Source organism: Aythya marila, assembly GCF_965140915.1.
Source record: "Aythya marila genome assembly, chromosome: 3".
Lineage (NCBI taxonomy): Eukaryota > Metazoa > Chordata > Aves > Anseriformes > Anatidae > Aythya > Aythya marila.
In genome coordinates this window covers 71736271-71755642 of record NC_139044.1, presented here as the reverse complement: position 1 = coordinate 71755642, position 19372 = coordinate 71736271, and the positions used below count along the sequence as shown (strand labels likewise).

General features: G+C 41.4%; 1 protein-coding gene across 1 annotated transcript in view; it reads left to right on the top strand.

Annotated features, from left to right (window-relative positions):
- The window catches only part of CDK19 (cyclin dependent kinase 19), a 113099-nt gene extending 94257 nt beyond the window's left edge, over window positions 1-18842 (top strand). Inside the window, exons 7-13 of the mRNA XM_082757237.1 lie at window positions 461-604; window positions 866-935; window positions 3318-3390; window positions 6175-6272; window positions 7803-7881; window positions 10973-11239; window positions 14659-18842. Coding sequence (XP_082613363.1) covers window positions 461-604; window positions 866-935; window positions 3318-3390; window positions 6175-6272; window positions 7803-7881; window positions 10973-11239; window positions 14659-14790 — 863 coding nt within the window. The 3' untranslated portion in view covers window positions 14791-18842. The remainder of the gene's footprint in view (window positions 1-460; window positions 605-865; window positions 936-3317; window positions 3391-6174; window positions 6273-7802; window positions 7882-10972; window positions 11240-14658) is intronic.
- The last annotated feature ends 530 nt before the right edge of the window (window positions 18843-19372 follow it).

The following is a 19372-nucleotide window of genomic DNA, read 5'->3' as shown; positions in this document are numbered from 1 at the left end:
TTTTCCTTATTAGCTTGTATTTAGTTATCAATTATCTGTTTAGAATTGTTCTGAAATGTGCTACAACTTTTAGATCAATGTATGTTTGTGGGGGATTAATGTTGTGGTTTTGATGGTCAGTTTAATGTCGCTTAAGGTATGTTGTCAACAAATACTGCATAGGTTTCTGCCTTAACTGTGAATACATTAATGAGGTGCTGGACTGCCAGCATACAACTTGAAACAGAATTTGGAGATTGTCTAATTTTGCTTGGGGAAAAAAAAAACACCCATCTCCCCAGATTTTATCCTTTTTAATTTATTATACTAACGTATTATTTTTTAAAATACTATATGAAATCATACAGTGAGGCATTTTATCTTACTATGATTATACAGATTTTTGAAAAACCATACAGAAATGAATATCTGAGTGATAATGTGCAGTAAATTTACATGAACGATCTTCCTTCTTCCTTAGATATTTGGGCAATTGGCTGCATATTTGCTGAACTATTGACATCGGAACCTATATTTCACTGTCGTCAGGAGGACATCAAAACAAGTAATCCCTTTCATCACGATCAACTAGATCGCATTTTCAGCGTAATGGGGTTCCCTGCAGGTAATTTATTTTCATTAAAGGTTCAGGCATAATGCTACTAGGTTGATTTTTTTTTCTTTTTTCCCTAAAGGAAATGACTAGTTGTTTGCATAGGTGTGAAGAAACTGTCAGTTTGATAGATTTGGAAATGCTGACGGGTATGGAACAATAGCACATGCCAACAAACTTAAACAATCTCTGTAGTTATTCCTTCTTGAGTGTTACTTAACATCACTTCCAGAATTGTAAATGCTTCTCCTCTTTCTTTTTCCCCCACCAAAGATAAAGATTGGGAAGACATACGAAAGATGCCAGAATACCCAACTCTTCAGAAAGATTTTAGAAGAACAACGTAAGTGATGATAAAAGCACATTTCAGTGAATGTGGTGGAGAGGCAGAAATTGGCCCCTATTGTCTTGAAACTTTTTCAGGGGGGTGGGGTTTTGGAGTGTTGGGGTTCCAAAGCTGTGACAGATGTTCTGTTTTGAATTAGCTGTTTTGCTTGAATGGAGTTCTCTCCCTCAGGTACTTGTTAAAAGCATCAGCTGAGTTACCTCCTTATTTCTTTAGAAGGGATCATGTGAAGTGCAATTTATGGCAGGCAAAGACAAACAGAGTTGGTTTAACCAGTTGTATTACATGTTCAAGGTAACTTCATTCATTTTGTGAGAGAAGGAAGAGGGAAACACCTCTTGGTCCTTTTGTCCAGCATAGACCTGGAGACAGTAAAGTAGTGGCAGAAGTTTCTGTACAAAGGTCATGCGTTCAATCAGTTGTGATGTAAGGCCTATCTGGGATCATAGAATCATAGAATATCCTGAGTTGGAAGGGACCCTTAAGGATCATCAAGTCCAACTCTTGACACCGCACAGGTCTACCCAAAAGTTCAGACCATGTGCCTAAGTTCACAGTCCAATCTCTTCTTAAATTCAGACAGGCTCGGTGCAGTGACCACTTCCCTGGGGAGCCTGTTCCAGTGTGCAACCACCCTCTCTGTGAAGAACCCCCTCCTGACGTCCAGCCTAAATTTCCCCTGCCTCAGCTTAACCCCGTTCCCGCGGGTCCTGTCACTAGTGTTAATGGAGAAAAGGTCTCCTGCCTCTCGACACCCCCTTACGAGGAAGTTGTAGACTGTGATGAGGTCTCCCCTCAGCCTCCTCTTCTCCAGGCTGAACAGGCCCAGTGACCTCAGCCGTTCCTCGTACGTCTTCCCCTCCAGGCCTTTCACCATCTTCGTAGCCCTCCTCTGGACACTTTCCAACAGTTTCATGTCCTTTTTATACTGTGGTGCCCAGAACTGCACACAGTACTCGAGGTGAGGCCGCACCAGCGCAGAGTAGAGCGGGACAATCACCTCCCTTGACCTACTAGCGATGCCGTGCTTGATGCACCCCAGGACACGATTGGCCCTCCTGGCTGCCAGGGCACACTGCTGGCTCATATTCAACTTGCTGTCTACCACGACCCCCAGATCCCTCTCTTCTAGGCTGCTTTCCAGCGTCTCATCACCCAGTCTGTACATGCAGCCAGGGTTTCCCCGTCCCAGGTGCAGGACCCGGCACTTGCTCTTATTGAACTTCATGCGGTTGGTGATCGCCCAGCTCTCCAACCTATCCAGATCCCTCTGTAAGGCCTTTACGCCCTCATTCGAGTCCACAACTCCTCCAAGTTTGGTGTCATCAGCAAACTTGCTCAAAATACCCTCTATTCCTACATCCAGATCATTTATAAAAATATTGAAAAGTACCTGCCCTAAAATGGAGCCTTGAGGGACCCCACTGGTGACCGCCCGCCAGCCTGACACAGCCCCATTTACCATAACCCTTTGGGCCCTGCCCGTTAGCCAATTGCTCACCCATCGTATGATGTTTTTATTTAGCTGTATGGTGGACATTTTGTCCAGTAGGATCCTATGGGAAACCGTGTCAAAAGCCTTGCTGAAGTCCAAAAAAATCACATCAGCTGGTTTCCCTTGGTCCACCATCTGGTGGAACGATCTAAGAACTTCCTTCTTTTACTGTTGCCAGGGGCTTTGGCTAAATTAGTCAGTAGTGGTGATGATAGATCAGAAGGTAGAAGGAACAACACAGACTTATGCTATAATGCAGGGGACAGGGATTTGGGAGTTTGGGGTTCTGTTTCCAGCTTGCCATGGATTCATTATGTTGGCTTTAGACAAGATGTGAAGCTTATTTGTGTACAAGGCTTCTTTCTTTTGAAAGTGGCTGTAGTTAACCTCTGGATTTGCAGATTCAAGGCCAGGCACAGGTCATACATGGTTGGGGCATTTTTGAGCTTGGGAACTATAAGGACTGTGTGGTTTGCTGCAGGTTGGGGAGACAGAAAGGTTAACTTCTCTGCCAAATCCCAACTGGAAACAATAGCTTAACTGTTAGAAACTGCTGTACACCTTCTGTGGTGGAGTTGTTTTGGAAAACAAGTGTGAACTTCAGGTTGAGTTTCTCTGTCATATGCCAATGTCAACAGCTTATCCATATGCTATAAAAAGTTGCATGGTCTGTGGACATAATCTGCGCACAGTCGATACTAATGCTATTAGTGAAAAGCATACACAGTGTCAACTGCTTGATAAGTATCTGACGTATTTTCTGATAGCACTTCTTTTTACAGTTCACTTATTAAAGGCTGGTGGTTTTGTGGTCGCTTGGTATACTCCTATATTTTTAATGCTATATTATTTCAGAAATGTCTTTGTTTAACAATATTTTTCAGATATGCCAATAGTAGCCTCATAAAATACATGGAGAAACACAAAGTCAAGCCTGACAGCAAAGTTTTTCTTTTGGTAGGTACAAACCTAAGTCTTCTTTAGTTCCTTATTCTTCTGTGATAACAGGAGTGAAATGCATTTCTGATGTTAATGTCTGTGTCTGTTCTACCACCTCATTCTACTGAACACTGACATAAAACAAAGCTAGTTATCACCAAAAAAACTACCAACTGGGTAGTTTTGAGATATATTTTCTTCATTTACATTTGTGCTGAGGGTGTGCTTAAACTGCTTGTACTCCAGATCTGAAGCTTTTATGTAATTATTATCTGCAAGGCACTTGTATACCCAGCCTCAGCAAACCCTTGGTCCCACGTGGTTTCAGAGAGCTAAAAAGCTCCCAAGAGTGCAAAACTCTTGTGAAGTAAAGGGAAGAGGAAAGGAAAATAAATGTGCACATTCAAGAACATCTTGAAGAATTTTTTGTTTTGTTTTGTGAAGGGAGGCATTCACATATGAAGTGTGAGACTTCAAGAAAAAATAATTAAAATTTCTTGAACTCAGCTTTCTGGGCTAAAATTGGAATGATCTGGAGGAAGAGTCTAACTGAAGAGACTACAGTTATAAGAGACATCATTAGTAAGCCCCTGAATTCCCCTGCTTTCCTACTAATGGTGAAAGCCACCAGAAAGCCTGCTTTTGTGGCAGGGCAAAGAAGGAAATGGGCTGCTGACAGATTTTATGGCTAATTCATCAAGGCTGTGAATGCCAAGTTGAATCATCTGGGGTGGGTAGGCTGCTTTTCCAGGGGCAAATACTAACTAAATCTCTGAAGAATAAAAACTTACCATAGGGTGTTAAAAATATATTAAAAAAGCAAATAAGCTTTTCATGATGGAGAAGTAGTGAGGCAGGGTTATTACAGGGTGATGAAACAGGTAGGTGCCTACCCATGTATTCTGCTGTATAGTTTTGAGCTTGAGAACTGGGATTTCCTAAGGTCTCAGGGTTCTTTCTGAACATCATGAAGAAAACTTAGTTCACTTAGCAAGGTAGGTTTTCTATAGGTTTTTTTCCTTAACCATTCTATAGCAAAGGGCCTCAGTAGTTGCTTTATCTTGTGAAAGATTCTCAAAACAGCAGAGTTTGAAGGTAAGGTGTGCATTAGGCCTCCAAATTGAGAGACTAGAAATGCATCTAATTCTGAAGCAGACTCCCTGAAGCTCCTTGTTCATGTCAAAGGTATTAATGCTATTTCTTGAGGTAACCTGCACCTTGCAAGATGACCTATAAGACATCTGCTTCATTGGGCAAGACTTTGCACTAATATTTGCAGAATGTGTGGCACATACAGAATAGATGAACATGGTACCAAGTAGACAGTTCAGGATACCAAATGACCCTTGACAAAGAGGCAGATACTGTGCCACTCTGCTGACTGACATTGAATGTTCATGTCCACGTGCAAGGGGGAATGTTTTCTGTCCAGGGAGATCCATCTGTTCTTGCTGCTCTGGAAAAGTCACCAGCATTGTATTTATAGCTATCATCTCAGGCCAGCCAGAGCCTGACAATCAGTGAGCTTGAGAACTGCTGAAATGTACAAGACTCTGATGAAGTCCAGTCTCACAGGCTTTCTATATTGTATTAGCACTTGCTAACCTGCAAGCAAATTGCATCCAGACTTTTTTTAAAAAAAAATCATTTTCTCTGAAGCTACAGAAAAACAGACAAAGCTGTTTCACAGTAGCATCATTGATAGGCAGGATGCCTCCCTTAGAGTGATGTTGTGTGTGGCATCACCTGGGATGGACAAATTCGTTATATCCTCTGGGTGAGAGGGGAATGGTTAAGATTGTGAGCAGATCACTAAAAGGTCCTGGATATCTTTAAGTTTTCTGCTGTGGTACAATAACACTGTCCTTAAATGAAAAAGAATACAAAACATATTTGGAGGCAGCCTTTGATGAGGATGAAATACGTGTATGCCATTTTCTTTTGCTGGCTTTCCAGAGTATTTGTGTTGGAGGCATGGAGGATAGTTTGAGCTACAGTGCCGTTCACAGAAGGAATTTTATTTTCACTGTTAACTTGTATTAGGAGAGACTTACGTGAAAGCATGACACCATGCAATATAATCTGAGCACCCAAATTTCCCACAGTGAGTTTATCAGAATGTGATAAATGACTAGAAAGGGTATGTTATCCCTATAATTCCCGTTTAATACTACTAATATATTATAATCCTCTTTTATAGCCGGCTGCATTCAGCAGCATTCTAGCTAATAAATTTGTTATTGCTTTCCTCCTGGTAAGGAAGAAAGGTTACTAGGAAGGGTACATTCCTCTTTCTCATCTCAAAACCAATTAGAGTAGGGCTGGGACCTGTGTGCTCTGACTCTGAAATTTTGCTGGTTAGGGAGGTGAAGATTTATTCTTTATGGCTGAAAGTGATACGGAGAGTCTGGTCACACTCGGTCTCTTCTGACACGCTTTTCCTGTGCTAGGGAACAGTATAAAAGTTATATGTGTGTCACAACACTGTTATTTAGAAATCATGCTTTATGAACCTGTAATAGCTGGATTTAATGTTACTTTAGGACAGTGGTTTGGCCTTAGCAATTAATACTGCCTGCTACATTTAGCTGTTTTTATGTGAGAGCCATTCACAGCCATAGTATTTTGTGGCTTTTGGGAATATGCATTCTAGTTCTTGGGTACTTAACAAGAAATGTTAATTTAGGCTTGTCTGGGAAAGCTGCAGATAATTTAACAATTGTGTAATTGTTTGCAATTGTGCAATTGTGTATGTTTGATAGTTTGATGAGCTTTTTGCTGTTTTTAATGTTATGTTTGCAGCTTCAGAAACTTCTTACTATGGACCCTACAAAGAGAATTACCTCAGAGCAGGCTTTGCAGGACCCTTACTTCCAAGAGGATCCTCTGCCTACATCAGAGTACGTATTCCCTCTTCTGTGCTTTTCAGGAAGGTCTACCTTCTGCTAAATGCCAGTCCCTATTATGAGATGACAACTGAAAAATTCACAGGTGCCCACCTGTGTCCACAAGATGTAGTAGCTCAGTAGAGCTGCACGTCTTTATCTACTGGTGCCAGAACTGAGTGGTCATGGGCAACAACCCCCTGTTGCACTGGTGTTGTAATTCTGAGTGTGCTATCAAAGCCAGTGACAGTATTATGCCAGTATTTAGAGAATTCCTCTGTGCCCTGTTCTGTTCTAACTCACAGAGCCCTGCTCTCCATTATTTGGTTTCATTGTCTCTCTCCCTAGGACTAGGACCATTCTTTGATCTACAGCCTGTTCCCATGCCCTTTTGTGCAGGGTCATAACAGTATGAGGAGAGAAGAGGGATCAATGACTACCACAAGTCCCCCAGGTTCCTTGTTCAGGGTGCTTGAGAGTACACATTTTGTGTATCTATATGTTTCACTCTCATACATTCAAATGGTAGATGCAGTTGCTACTGGCAGACTTTCCCCTTCTAGTTTCTCTTCCCAGTTTTCAGGAGGAGTATGATCTGTAGGAGCTGGATGCAGAGGGACTTCCACCTTTGCTTTCACTGTTTCCTCAGCAAGCAGGCAACAAACACTGGAAGGAGGGAGCAGTCACTGGAGTGCAAATGCAGTTGAGCTGAAACTAGTTGTTTTTTTTCCTTCATTTTTTTTTCCCCTCTGATTAGATAAGCCAAAACACTACTTAGCACCTGGGTTAGGCACTGTTGAGACACTTCAGAAAATCATGCCACGTTGATTGTATCACAGTCTAAATGCCTTCAGCAATTCTGAATGCTGGCACAGAAGTATAAGAAATTGATACTGGTCAACCTCTACCAGTAAGTTTCTACGTAGCATTTACTTTATGCTGTCCTACGTAGCTCTATAGCTCCTCAGGGATTACAGGATAACATTATGATAAAGTATCTGCCATAAACATAAAGGAATGTTCCAAATCCTATTAGCCAGGTGAATTTAAAAGCTGTCTTTTCCCTCTACGCAAGACCTGAGAAGCTAATTGAACGTAACTCAGTAGTTGTGATTGGCAAATACATTTGGCAAATACATTTAAGATCGTTGTAAATCAAGTAGGGGCTTACAAGGTGTTAACTCTCACTGGATCAGGCTCTTTACTCAGTGAGCCATGCATGCTCCAACCAGGTGTTGTGGAACATCTGGCTGCTGTGACACTGTATTTTGCCATTGGAATCAACAAGTGGTTGCTGTGGCATTTGGGCATGTTCAACCACGCCACGATTTCTAAACGATGGTCTCGTGCCAACAGCAAAGAGATAAGGCTGTATTATCAGCACCTAGCTGCTGGGATCTGCAGCTTGGGTGTTCAGTGCCACTCGCTCATGGAAACAGGAATCGTGAAATAAAAGAAATTTAAATTGTGTTATATTCATAATTTTAATATAACAGTAAGTAAATATATGTCATATGCATTTGTTGTGTGTTTACTGTGTTCCAGTGTATTTGCTGGCTGTCAGATTCCATATCCTAAACGAGAATTCCTCAATGAAGATGAACCTGAAGAGAAAGGGGATAAGGTATAATAAGCTTTTTTTTTTTAAAGTATGCAATAAGAAAGAGTTGTGGCACTAAAATGAAAAATAATAAACGTGAACAGTTAAGCAAAAATGTGTTTTCCAGGCAAGGCTGTCTTAAAACCACTTTCCAGTGAGATTCGAAGTGTCAGATGACTTTGGGGTGTCTTGGGTGGTATCACCAAGAGTTTGCCCTGACCTGCGGGGAATGAGCTGGCTGAGTTCTGTCAGCGGTTGCCTGCTTTCAGCTGCCTTCATTCCAGGAGGACCTTGCCTACCTCCTCCTGCACAATGAAAATACACTGCGCTCACAAGAAAAGAATGGCATTTCCATTGTATGAATGGCATGCATCCAGCCATTTGAAAGGAGATGGTTGTCAGGGTCTCCAATAAATAGTGGCAGCCTGCTTCTGGCACTACATCAGAACGTTTCATCCATCTGCACGCTGTTTCCTGGTCGTGTTCTAAGGGCCCTCAGACAAAAGAGTATTAGGGAGCATGAACTGTTCTGTAGTGACAATCCACTCTGAATACCCTCTTTCCCATAGTCCCCTTAGACACGAGCAAGAGCTTGTTTCCGTGCGTAGTAAGTTGTGGTGTGTTTGCAACTTACCTGAGTTCAGCCGTGCTACGTGACAGCAGTGATTGTCCCATCATGGTGTGGAGGCTGAACAAGACTGCTATAGTGTGTGATAGTGTACCATGAGGCACCAACTGAAAGGTACAGCTAGCAAAATGTGAAGAAAACAACCATAAACTGTAATTATCTGAGGGCTACAAGAGGACTGTTACTGTTCTGAGAAACTTTTAGACTACGTGCACCTTCTCTTTTCAGATTTTCTTTGTGGCATGAGAAACTAGCTGAGTTTAAACATGTGCCTCTCGTGGTGCATTTCAGACAGCAGATTTTGTTTTCAGAACAGAAATTGTGGATTCTTCTGTACTGAGAACAAGTGGTAACGTTCTGGATTTTTTATGTCCAGATAGTTATTCAAAAAGAGGAAACTGAAAGACCTAAGCAAAAATAAAATCAAAGTCATGATACTGATTTGGTTGTAATTTAGTTACTGGTGCTGCTCTAACGTGCACAACTTTAAAAATAAGAACAAGCCTTATGAATTAAAATGACTCTGGCTTTTGTTTAGGCAGTGTATTTAAAAGTAAGTATCTGTCTTTTCCATGGGAGCATTGGGAAGAAATAACAATGGAATGTTTATATTTAAAACAGCCATTATATAAATAATCTTTGAGATCGCTGGGGACAGTCACGTATTTATGCACACTCCAAATAAAAGTTTTTCAGACCCTGTAGGTAACTCAAGTTCTGCATTACTCATTGAATCTGTTCTCACAGCATAGAAAATGCGAAGGTAAAGAATATCCTGAACACTGGATCTGTTCCATGCTTTGTTTCTTTCTGATGATGTTGCAAGTGAAAGGCCTTATTTATTTATTTATGATAGAGTTAGTTTCTGATTTGTTTTTAAAACAAAAGCCCTTGTATAGCCTTAGGAAATACAGAGGAGTTTTCTTTGTTTGTTTATTTGGAACTCCCATCTTAATTGAATAATCTTTAACATAAGCATCCTTTCTTCAGCGTGGCTAATTGTTAGTCAGCAAAGCTAAGCTGAGAGTTTGTAAAACAAAATGAAAGGAGTCTTCCCTCATTAAAATTGTGTTAGGATCAGAATTTAATTTTGGTAACGTGTCTGATAAATGACACGTGGTCATATGTTGCTAACTTTAGCCCTTGTATAGTGTTTGTTTAAGAATCACCATAAAATAAACTGACCTGTGGATATATATAGTCAGTTAAACTTTGTGCTAATGTCCAAAGAGCCAAACATCAGACCCATGATGAACCGTGGTGCTTGATTGTGAGAGCTCCTGCTGTATTTTTTTACAGTTAACAAAACTGCAGTTTTTCAGCTCGCACAGTAGCAATCACCTCGCTCGCATCCCAACATCCCTATGAAAATACAAAGCTCAGAATCTAGCACAAGCACTGCCTTAGTTATAGGTGCTTGTTTGTATAAGTGAAGCCCAAACCATTATTTAAAGGATAAATTGCTTCTTAACAAATTTTATGACAAGCTAGCGTGACGTAAACGTTTAAGAGTAAGTCTCCCTGGAAGCAGAATCTGACCGGGATGGGATTTGAGGACTGCTCCTGGCAGGATACATTACTGTTCTTGCTAAATGTGGGATGGAAATACAAGCCATCTCCAACTCCTTGGAGATGCAAGGCTTCTTTGTAATCTTGAATAAATACATCACTGCAAATTTGATTTGAATGTGTCTTGGGAAACCGTGGTGGTGAATGTCACAGACACAGATGTTTATGTCATTTGTCTGAGGTAACGAAATGCCTTTTCTGGGCTGAGAGCATCAATTTTGTGCTGGTGGCAATTGATCGTCATCGTTTCTGAGATGCAGTCTCATGGACTGCATTCCCAGCGCACCGCTTTTTCCAAGGTGCTTTTGAAAACGCAGGAGAGCAAAAGGGGCACGGCACCACGCTGGTTCTGCCACAAAATTTCCTCGCAACCTGGAAGAAATTATGTGATTTCCCCGGCCTCGGTTTGCTTACCTTTCTGGCAGTGTCGCTGCCAGCCTCCTTCGGATTATTTGCATGACTGCGTTATTGTGTCATTTGTGAAAACTGGAAAAGTGGTTTGGATTCGGAGCGAACGGGGCTGTTGAAGCACTTTAGAATAATTGACTGTGGTTCACCACATCTGCCGCTGAGCGCTAGTGAAATTTGGGGGTTTTTTGATTCGGCTCATTAGGTGATTACTGCTTTATAGAGAGCTCCTTCCACCCTCCTCTCTGCTCGTCAGGGCTGAGTGCTCGCTGCAGAAATCACCAGGCTCTCATTCCAGTTTTCGTGGAGCTTGCTTTGTTCACAAAACACAACCACAACAAAAAACGAAGGTGAACCACGAGCTGAACACCCCCGTTTGAGGCCTGAAAGCCTTGCCGTGCTATCCCGGAGAGCGGCTGGGCCTGCCCCATGGGCACGGCGCCACGACCCCATCACGGTCACGGCCGAGCCCGGCGGAGGTAACGGCGTGGTGTCTCTTCTTCCCCCTAGAATCAGCAGCAGCAGAACCAACATCAGCAGCAAGCAGCACCTCAGCAGCAGCCGCAGGCCGCGCCGCAGCCGCCGCAGCAGCAGCAGCAGAACAGCACCCAAACCAACGGGACGGCCGGCGGCGCGGGCGCGGGCGCCGGGGGCGCGGGCGCCGGGCTCCAGCACAGCCAGGACTCCAGCCTCAACCAGGTGCCTCCAAACAAGAAACCACGCATAGGGCCTTCAGGCACTAACTCAGGCGGGCCTGTCATGCCTTCAGATTATCAGGTACCTCTCGGGTTCGTGCCCCTTCTGATAACGTAGAGCCAGAATGTCGTTTTCTCCCTTCCCCGCCGCGAGAAGGGATTGTATTTTAATGATTTTTTTTTCTTGTAACCTGAGCAGGCATGCTCTGATACATGAGATAAAAATGCAGGCTTAAAGCCTATTAGGGCTGTAAAAAGGTTTTGTGCTATGGTGAGTAATTTTCAATGGAATATGAGTTAGATTCGCTGCGCCCTGTAAAGGGTTGAGGACTGGTCCGCTCCAGGAAAGCACTTAAACATGTGCTTAGGTTTCTTTGAAAGTAATCATACTGAAACCAGGGGAACTATTTCATGAATGTAAATGCTGCATTAGATCAAGCTCAGAGTGCTTGGCTCTTGGAAAGATGAAATCCTGTGTGAGAAGCAGAGCCTGAGAAGCAAAAGCAAAATCAGAGCTAGGCTTTTCCATTTGATTTCTGCTTCGTTCTACCTCCTATCATCAAACCTATGGAATAATTCTGTAGTTTATTCTAATATTTTGTTAAATCTACTTCTAAAGTTAAAGAGAAAATGCGTGTTAGCACAGGAATGATGTTTTGGTTCATCAGTATGATTCATGCTGAAGCAGGGCATAAACATGCATTATTTCTGATGCGACCATTGAATGGATTTCCTGTTTTCCAGCGCAGTAACATTCAGAAGTAAAAGCAGCATCACTGAGGGTTTTTTTTTACTTGCATGCTTGTCGATGCTTACTAAAATATTTTCCACTGAAAAAGTGACTTGCACTAAACATACAGTTTGTATGTTTATAAAATCATGTATGTTTGTAAATCAACACAGTAAGTGTTGATTGAACCATGTTCTTCAATACCAGTGAATATATGCTCACCAGAACAGTAATAAGTTGAAAGCAGAATAATAGAAAGGTAGCTAGTAAAAGTATATTTTGACAGATGTTAGGGATTCTGTCTGCTTCAAGAGGACACCACCTTGGAGAATGCTGTTCAGGCTACTTTAAACTTAAATAAGCAGATGATATTTTTAAAAAAAAAAAAAGCAGCTCTGGAATTGCTGCGACTTACCCATCCAGACCTCCTCCACACACAATTGATTTCTCAGTGCCAGACATTTTTCTCTCAGTTCTGTTTTACTCCTAATTACAAATGATCATAAAGGCATTGAGGGCAACTTAAGGGTAAAGACAACAAGGTTGTTTTTTTTTGTTGTTTTATTTTTTTGTTTTGAAAAGTTGCAGACAGCCTTGAGGTCTGGACAGATCACTACAGCTGTCTGACTGCACAGTATTTATGGCTGGCCTGTTTTGGTCTGTATTTTGAGGACTGGTGTGCTGCATTTGATGATGTCCATTATAGAAACTTTACAGAGCTCTCTGAAATGTTGGCAGGCTTCCCACTTACAAGTTTTTAGCAGTCTAAATCCCATTTTTTGAGATAGTTAAGACTCCTTTTTACCCCCTGTGGTCCTTCCTTCTAAACTTTAACAGCATAGGCATCAAAATAATGATCTGTATGTTCTCGTTACGTCACTTGCTAAATTATATGGTCTGATTATCCTTTTTTGCACTTGTATTTGGCTATCTGCCCTTAAATTCTAGCTGACTGTCTTCTGTTTGCAAAAGGAATGTCGGCAATTTGTACAAGTCTGACTTTGTTTTTTTAAAAAAAGGCAGCAAATTCTCTTCTGCAGAACAAAAATAAGCACGGGCAAATTAATATGTTCTTGTAGTCTTATGGCATTAGTTTTACTCCTTTTTATCTTACTCAAAAGTAGGAAGAATCCTCTTGTGTTGAGCTTCATTTAGACAGTGATCTAAAATTGCACTTGAGATTTTTTTGTAGTTCACCAGCAACAATATATGTTACTTTTAAAAACGACAGTAGGAATTTTTGTTGAATTTTACTGAGCATTCCTTATGAGACCTCAGGTTTTTTGCTTATCACAGTAAGCTGATGCTTTCCATCCAGAATTAGTTCCTATAAAGCTGTTACCTCCCAGACTGGCCCTTGCTAACAAGTGAAGTTACTCAGTGCAATCTACTGGTTATCCAGATACCACATTGAGATACGGTGGTCTGCAGGACTGGACAGTTCTGTCTCTAGCAGTGCTGTGTTTCACCTGGAAACAAAGGGCAGAAGTTTTACATTGCCTGAACTTTAGGTTTTTACTCTTCATCATCCAGCTGAGAAGTTGCCAGGATGCTTCCACAGCTCTTCTAGTTGGGATCTGGTGGGTAGATGAAACCACCAACTTGGCTCTTACCTTTGCTGAGCAGTTGTGGAGAATGCTATGTTATGGACCTGCTTTATCTGTGGGATTTCCGTTCAGAATTCAAACTTCTCCAGAGGTTTTCTGTAGCTCCTAATTTTTATATTTAATCAGAATATAGTTTTTTTACACTCTTTTTATGATGTTTATAGTTTCCCACAGTCTTGCTGATGACTCTTGCATGTAGCCAGGTAGAACAATCCCCTAGACAGTGAACAGAGATCTTTATTGAAGGACCCTGCACTTAGTTTTGTTGAAAAGAAATTGTTAGCTGTTTAAATAGTATATTTTTTTGTAGACGCTCCATTCTTGTGGATTGGGGTGAGATTTACCTTGCTAGAGAGTCTCCTAAAAGTACTGCTAGAGCAGTTCTTTTCATACAAGTGATTTTGCAGATCATTATTAATTCTTAACGAGGAATGGATATGGTAATAAACATGCAAATTAAGCAGGCTGGAGGTCACAAATGATCCATGAATTTGGCTTGCTGAGATTGAGGTCCACTGAGCTAACATCTCAAAGATGTGGAGGGGGAAAAAACATTTAGCACATACATACAAATTTGAACATACATGTGCCCATCACTAAGAAGCTCTTTTTGTTTCCAGTAGATAAGGCAGCAGGTTGAAAGACTCACCTAAAATTATAATACTTTATCTTACTGGACATTTTCTTGGTTAGATAAATAAAGTAGTTCCTAAGTTATGATTTTCTTTTTCTAAGGGACAGAGTAAGGTATTTCTCTGTACTCTTTTAGTATTGTCTATCTTGAAAAGAGTGCTTTTGGTACTAGTAGTTGTTTGTTGTTGCATTAATAGTGCTTACAATAATGAGAGACGTGAGTTAAAGAAACAGCTGTTTTCTCTTTTGTCTTGTGCATTTTTTTCTGCTTTGTCTTGTGTATTTTTCCTTCAGAAATAGGTGTGCCCATGCAGTACTTTCAGATATCTGCCAGTGACGTGGTGTACTTTCTGTGGTGTGTTAAGCCTGATTACAGAGCAGATTTTATGGGACTTTAAACAGCAACACTGTTTAGTTAGTTTCTCCAACAGTCAAATTTTAATTAGCTTCAGAGAGGCTGAAAGTTTCCTGTGCTGCATGGTCCTAACAGGCTGGTTTTCATTCCCCTGTTCCCATTCTCTTTTTCTCCAGCACTCCAGCTCACGCCTGAGTTACCAAAGCAACATTCAGGGATCTTCTCAGTCCCAGAGTACAATGGGCTATTCCACATCATCTCAGCAGAGCTCTCAGTACCATCAATCTCACCAGTCTCACAGGTACTGAGAGGCTTAAGAGACTGCACTCAAAAAAAGAATGGACTAAAAGCCAGAAGACTCCAGCAATATGAAGTTCATAACGACGAGAAGAACCAAAAACACAAACTATGATGCAGAATTAAAATTCACAATTGCAAAAGGAAAACTTTACTTACTGAAGACTTCTTTTTTTTCCTGCCCCTTTATTGCCATAAAGGAGATTCTCGTGAGGTTTTCCTTCCTTCCTCCCTTGCATGTGCTCCATTGTGGTTACTCTAATGAACCCTTCTGATCTGAACCCAGCACTTAACTTCTTTAACCTTTGGAATTTTGAAGGATTCCTGGTGCACCTTCCTTATGCTGTAGTGATTGCCATAAATCTGTCTTTTCAATCTCTTTGATGGGATTTTAAAGTTTTAAAATCTTGAACTCCCAGGCTTTCAAGCTTGTATATAGTTAGTTTTATACTAGGCAAACCAGTTTAGCTATACAGGTATATTGCACCTTTTTAAAGCACTATGTTATTTTCACAGGATATTACTGTTTTGCTCATGGATGTCAAGAACAGCAAAATTTTACTGTTCCAGAGTATTTTACTATTCTGTTTTTATTAGTCTAGTTTTCAGGCGAGGTCTTAAAAAAAAATAAAAATTAAAAAAGAAAAAGAAAAAAAAAAGAAAAAGGAAAAAGAAAAAAAAACAACCCAAGTCTCTGCAGCGACAGATATGCTTCTTGCTACTGGACTGAACACCAAACAGAAGATTGCTGATATTTCTTAACTCATTCACATTGAATTCTTGAAATCACAGTGATCATGCTCTGACTAGTTTTAAACTAAGCGTTGTTTTAAATGAAACCAGGACAGTCACAGAACAAGGAGATGCTTTCAGGATTTGTTGGAAACAGAAGAAAGGAATGTCTTCCCAGGCTGGACACCAAAATAGTCAGGAAAATGTATTTACTGCCCTCAAATTTCAGGAGGAATGTGGTTGGTGGCTTGTTTTTCTGTTAAGCAGCTGATTAATGTATGCGAGAGTTCTATCAACGTAGCTTCTCTTTCACATTCCCGAGTGTGACAGAAATACCAAGACTTATAAAAACAAATACATTTAATCGTTTTATGTTAGAATTAATAATGAAGAGAAATTCTTGTGCAGTTTGAGAAGCATGTTGAAAATTCTTCCTTTTTCATGTTTGCAATGCATACTCTGTGTCCCTCACATTGCTGTGATTAACCCAGATTAGTTACACCAGATGCGCTTGATTGCACTGAAATGTTTCTTTTTCCCTAGAGCAAACATGTTTTGATTGTGCCTAAGGACTGTAAGTGGATGGGTAGCTGGCAGAAAATCCCCAGTAAATAAGCAGAGTTCAGAAGCATAATCAGAGGATCATTGTCCAACTTCTGTAACCACAGTTATTCGGAGAGACACAACATATAATTTGGGACAGCTTCGTTTTTCCTTCAGCCTTCAGAAATAAGGCTGATTCTTCTTGCAGAAAATCTGGAAAAAAAATTATTAATGCGGTTAGAAAGCTACCAGCAATGTCACGTCGGTGAGCTTCTAAAGCTGGTGCTCAGAGAAGAGGTACAGTGAGATGAGTTTATGTGTAAACAGTCAATGTTACAATCATAATACTGTGCCCTCCTCTGTCCTGTACCTATACAAAAATAATAATAATAATAATAATAATTGTATATACCTGCACACGTTCACACTGAAGTTGTGATCAGCCCCAGCAAAAATGCTCTTTTGCCTGACAGCAAAATCTGTTTGCTGTCAGGAGAATGGTTTTTATCACAGCCAGGCTGGAACTTAATTCTACTGGATTTGATCTCCTGATCACCTTTAGTGTCCCTTTCCCCCTCAAAAATGTGTTGTTCTCATGCTTTTTTGCGAGCTGTTGGCTTAGTTTGGACATGTCCACCATCCTGTGGTTTCGACCGCACCCAGCTTCTCTAGAAGAGTGACCAAAACCTGCTTTTGTCATCAAATAGGTAAGAAGGTGGTGAAAAGGAAAGGAAGCAATTTGAAAGAAAAATAATCACATTTGTTTTCCGGGGAAAAACGGTCTCCCAGAGGATATTTCTAATGTGTAGCCCTTGAAATGCTACATGTACCCCAGTGGGCTGTTGGGAAGGTCAGCTTTTAATTGTTTATTTCATTGCAGTGAATCTGGGGTTACATCCTTCCTGTAAATCCAGTGTCCCACCCCTTACTGATGTTAGCTGAGGTACCTTGAGCTACTGGACATTCGGCCAATGCCATGAAGCATCATTTTTTTTAATATATTTGTGAAATGCATTTCACATCTCTGGAAGTTAACCCATGGCAGAGTAATTGTTGTCCCCTCCTGTGCCTCTCAGTTTGCCCCAGATCCTTTTGTCTCTTCCTGACGTTTCTTTTTCCCTGCTGTGACCTGAGGCTGAGGATCAGCGTTCACGCAGCGGCGGGGAGACCCCTTACCGTGTGGTTGTGCCGGGCTCTTGTGCCAGCAAGGCAAAACCACGGTGTAGATGAACCTGTGCGTAGTGTGAGCCTTCCCAGCACTGTAAGGTCCTTCGATTGAGTGAGCTTCCAGCTTCTAGAGCAACTGCCATGCCCTGTGCCCAAGCTGAGCGGATATTTCTGCATCTGCTACACCAGGTAGACGGACCCTGCCCAGTCCCTTCTAGATTTTGTGCACACACACGGAGCTGAGCTGACTCCTGTTGCTTTCGAAGTAACAACTGGAAGGAGAGTGAGCGAAAGCAAAGGAGTCTGCTGGGAAATGTGCGCTGTGCATGCTCCTCTCGTTTCTTTCTGTCTCCTGGTTGGGGAATAATTTGCCTTTTCTTGCGTGCTTGCTGTGCGTTTTGGGGGCGATGGCAGTCATTGTGAAAGAAGCCTTGCTTTTCAGGGGTCATGTCTTGAGGTTTTAGGGAGTGAACTGTGTGGTGTGTCACGGGAAGCCAGGACCACGTCACTTTGATGCTAGTTTCTGCAGTTCGGTTCGTACTCCCAGCTTTGCCTTCGCCCATCAGCTCTCTGTCCCCGCCGCAGTGTTTCACAGCGGGACGTGGCGAGGCGAGGGACCCCAGCAGGGGTGGTCGCTCCTTTTTGTGTGCAGGAGGGCAGGGCAGGCTGCTGAACTGCACAAGGAAGGAGAAATAACAAGGAAAGCTGCGAGTCCTGCACTGTGGCTGCGACACTGTACCCGGGGAGGGGGAGGGAAGAGCATCCTTAGCGGGGAGGGGTGGCGGGAAGCCAGAAGTGGTCCAATATGTATAATATTTTATATGAACATAATAAGCCTAGTTCCCCTTCGTAATCTTCAGGAATGGTACTTTAACACCATGAAGCAAAGAATTGTTTTAGGATTAAATAAATGTATTGTACATAAGGCCATACGTAATCTTCTAAAAAAAAAAAAAAAAAATGTCGCCAGACAGGAGCGATGTGTATTACTATATGAAAAGAAGTCCTTAATGCACTGTTATCTCCTAAATATTTAGTAGTAAATTAATACTATTTAATTTTTTTAAAAATTTGTCTTGTGTAGACACTAAAAAGTATTACACAAAATGTGGACAGAACGTGTCCTTTTTAACAGCAATTTAAAGAACTTTTTATATATGTAAGGTAGTATACTTTTCAAAATTGTTCTAGCTGTATTTTCCCATGTTTACTCTTTGTGGAAGTGTGCCTGTCTCTACTCAGTTACTTTTTTTTTTTTTTTTTCCTAATACCTTCGTGCACGCATCTTTCATTTCTGTAGTTTTCGTTAGGAGCTGCTGTGTACGCGCCCCGTGCTGCCGCAAAGCGCTGCCACCTCCGACCAGTGGTGGCCACACTCGGCGATGGCCGTGCCGGTGGGTTAGCCAAGCCACAAAGCGAAATACTTTTCTCATTCTAGAGTGAAGAGTTTACTGCTTTTAAGTTGTCCCGATGTCACTCTCAAAATGACTGTTAAAACGAGACTCTGAGTTCATCGCATTTATTTTATATTCTTGGTTGTAATGAAATGGAATTGACTTTGCTTCAGTGTGAATTTTTTTAATAAAATAATATACATTTGTAATAATAATAAAAAGTTGAAATCACATCAGCGTGCTGAAAAGTTTCTGTAAACATTGGCTTTGGGCTACAAAGAGGGAAAAATACAGCCCGCAAAATTGCAGTTGTAATTATATTCAGGATGTTTATGATCGCATGCACCACACAAAACAAAGCTTGCGAAACCTCAGAGCTGAAATTATAGCGTTTAAAATGCCCACGAGGATATTCATGGTGATGTGTCTATCGGAACAGAATGAAGCCTTGTGGAAAACAGAAAGGACGGGACGCTTCTCTTTAGGTTTTGTCCTCTGCTGAAAAGTTGTTCCGGCGTGCCACGCTGATGCCGCTTGTCGAGGCTCATTGTTACCAGCGTGACGATCCTACAGATTTGTCTTCTGGGAGGAGAAACAAATAAATAAATGGGATAGAAAGAAATGCTTTGTTACTGCATGCTGAGCCTAAATGTCCTCTTGCTTATTCCTCCCACCGGACCTTGCAGGGTTTCAAGGATTTCAGCTGGCAACATGGAGAGTATGATGTAGAGCACACTGTTGTTTTTCAAAGGGGATT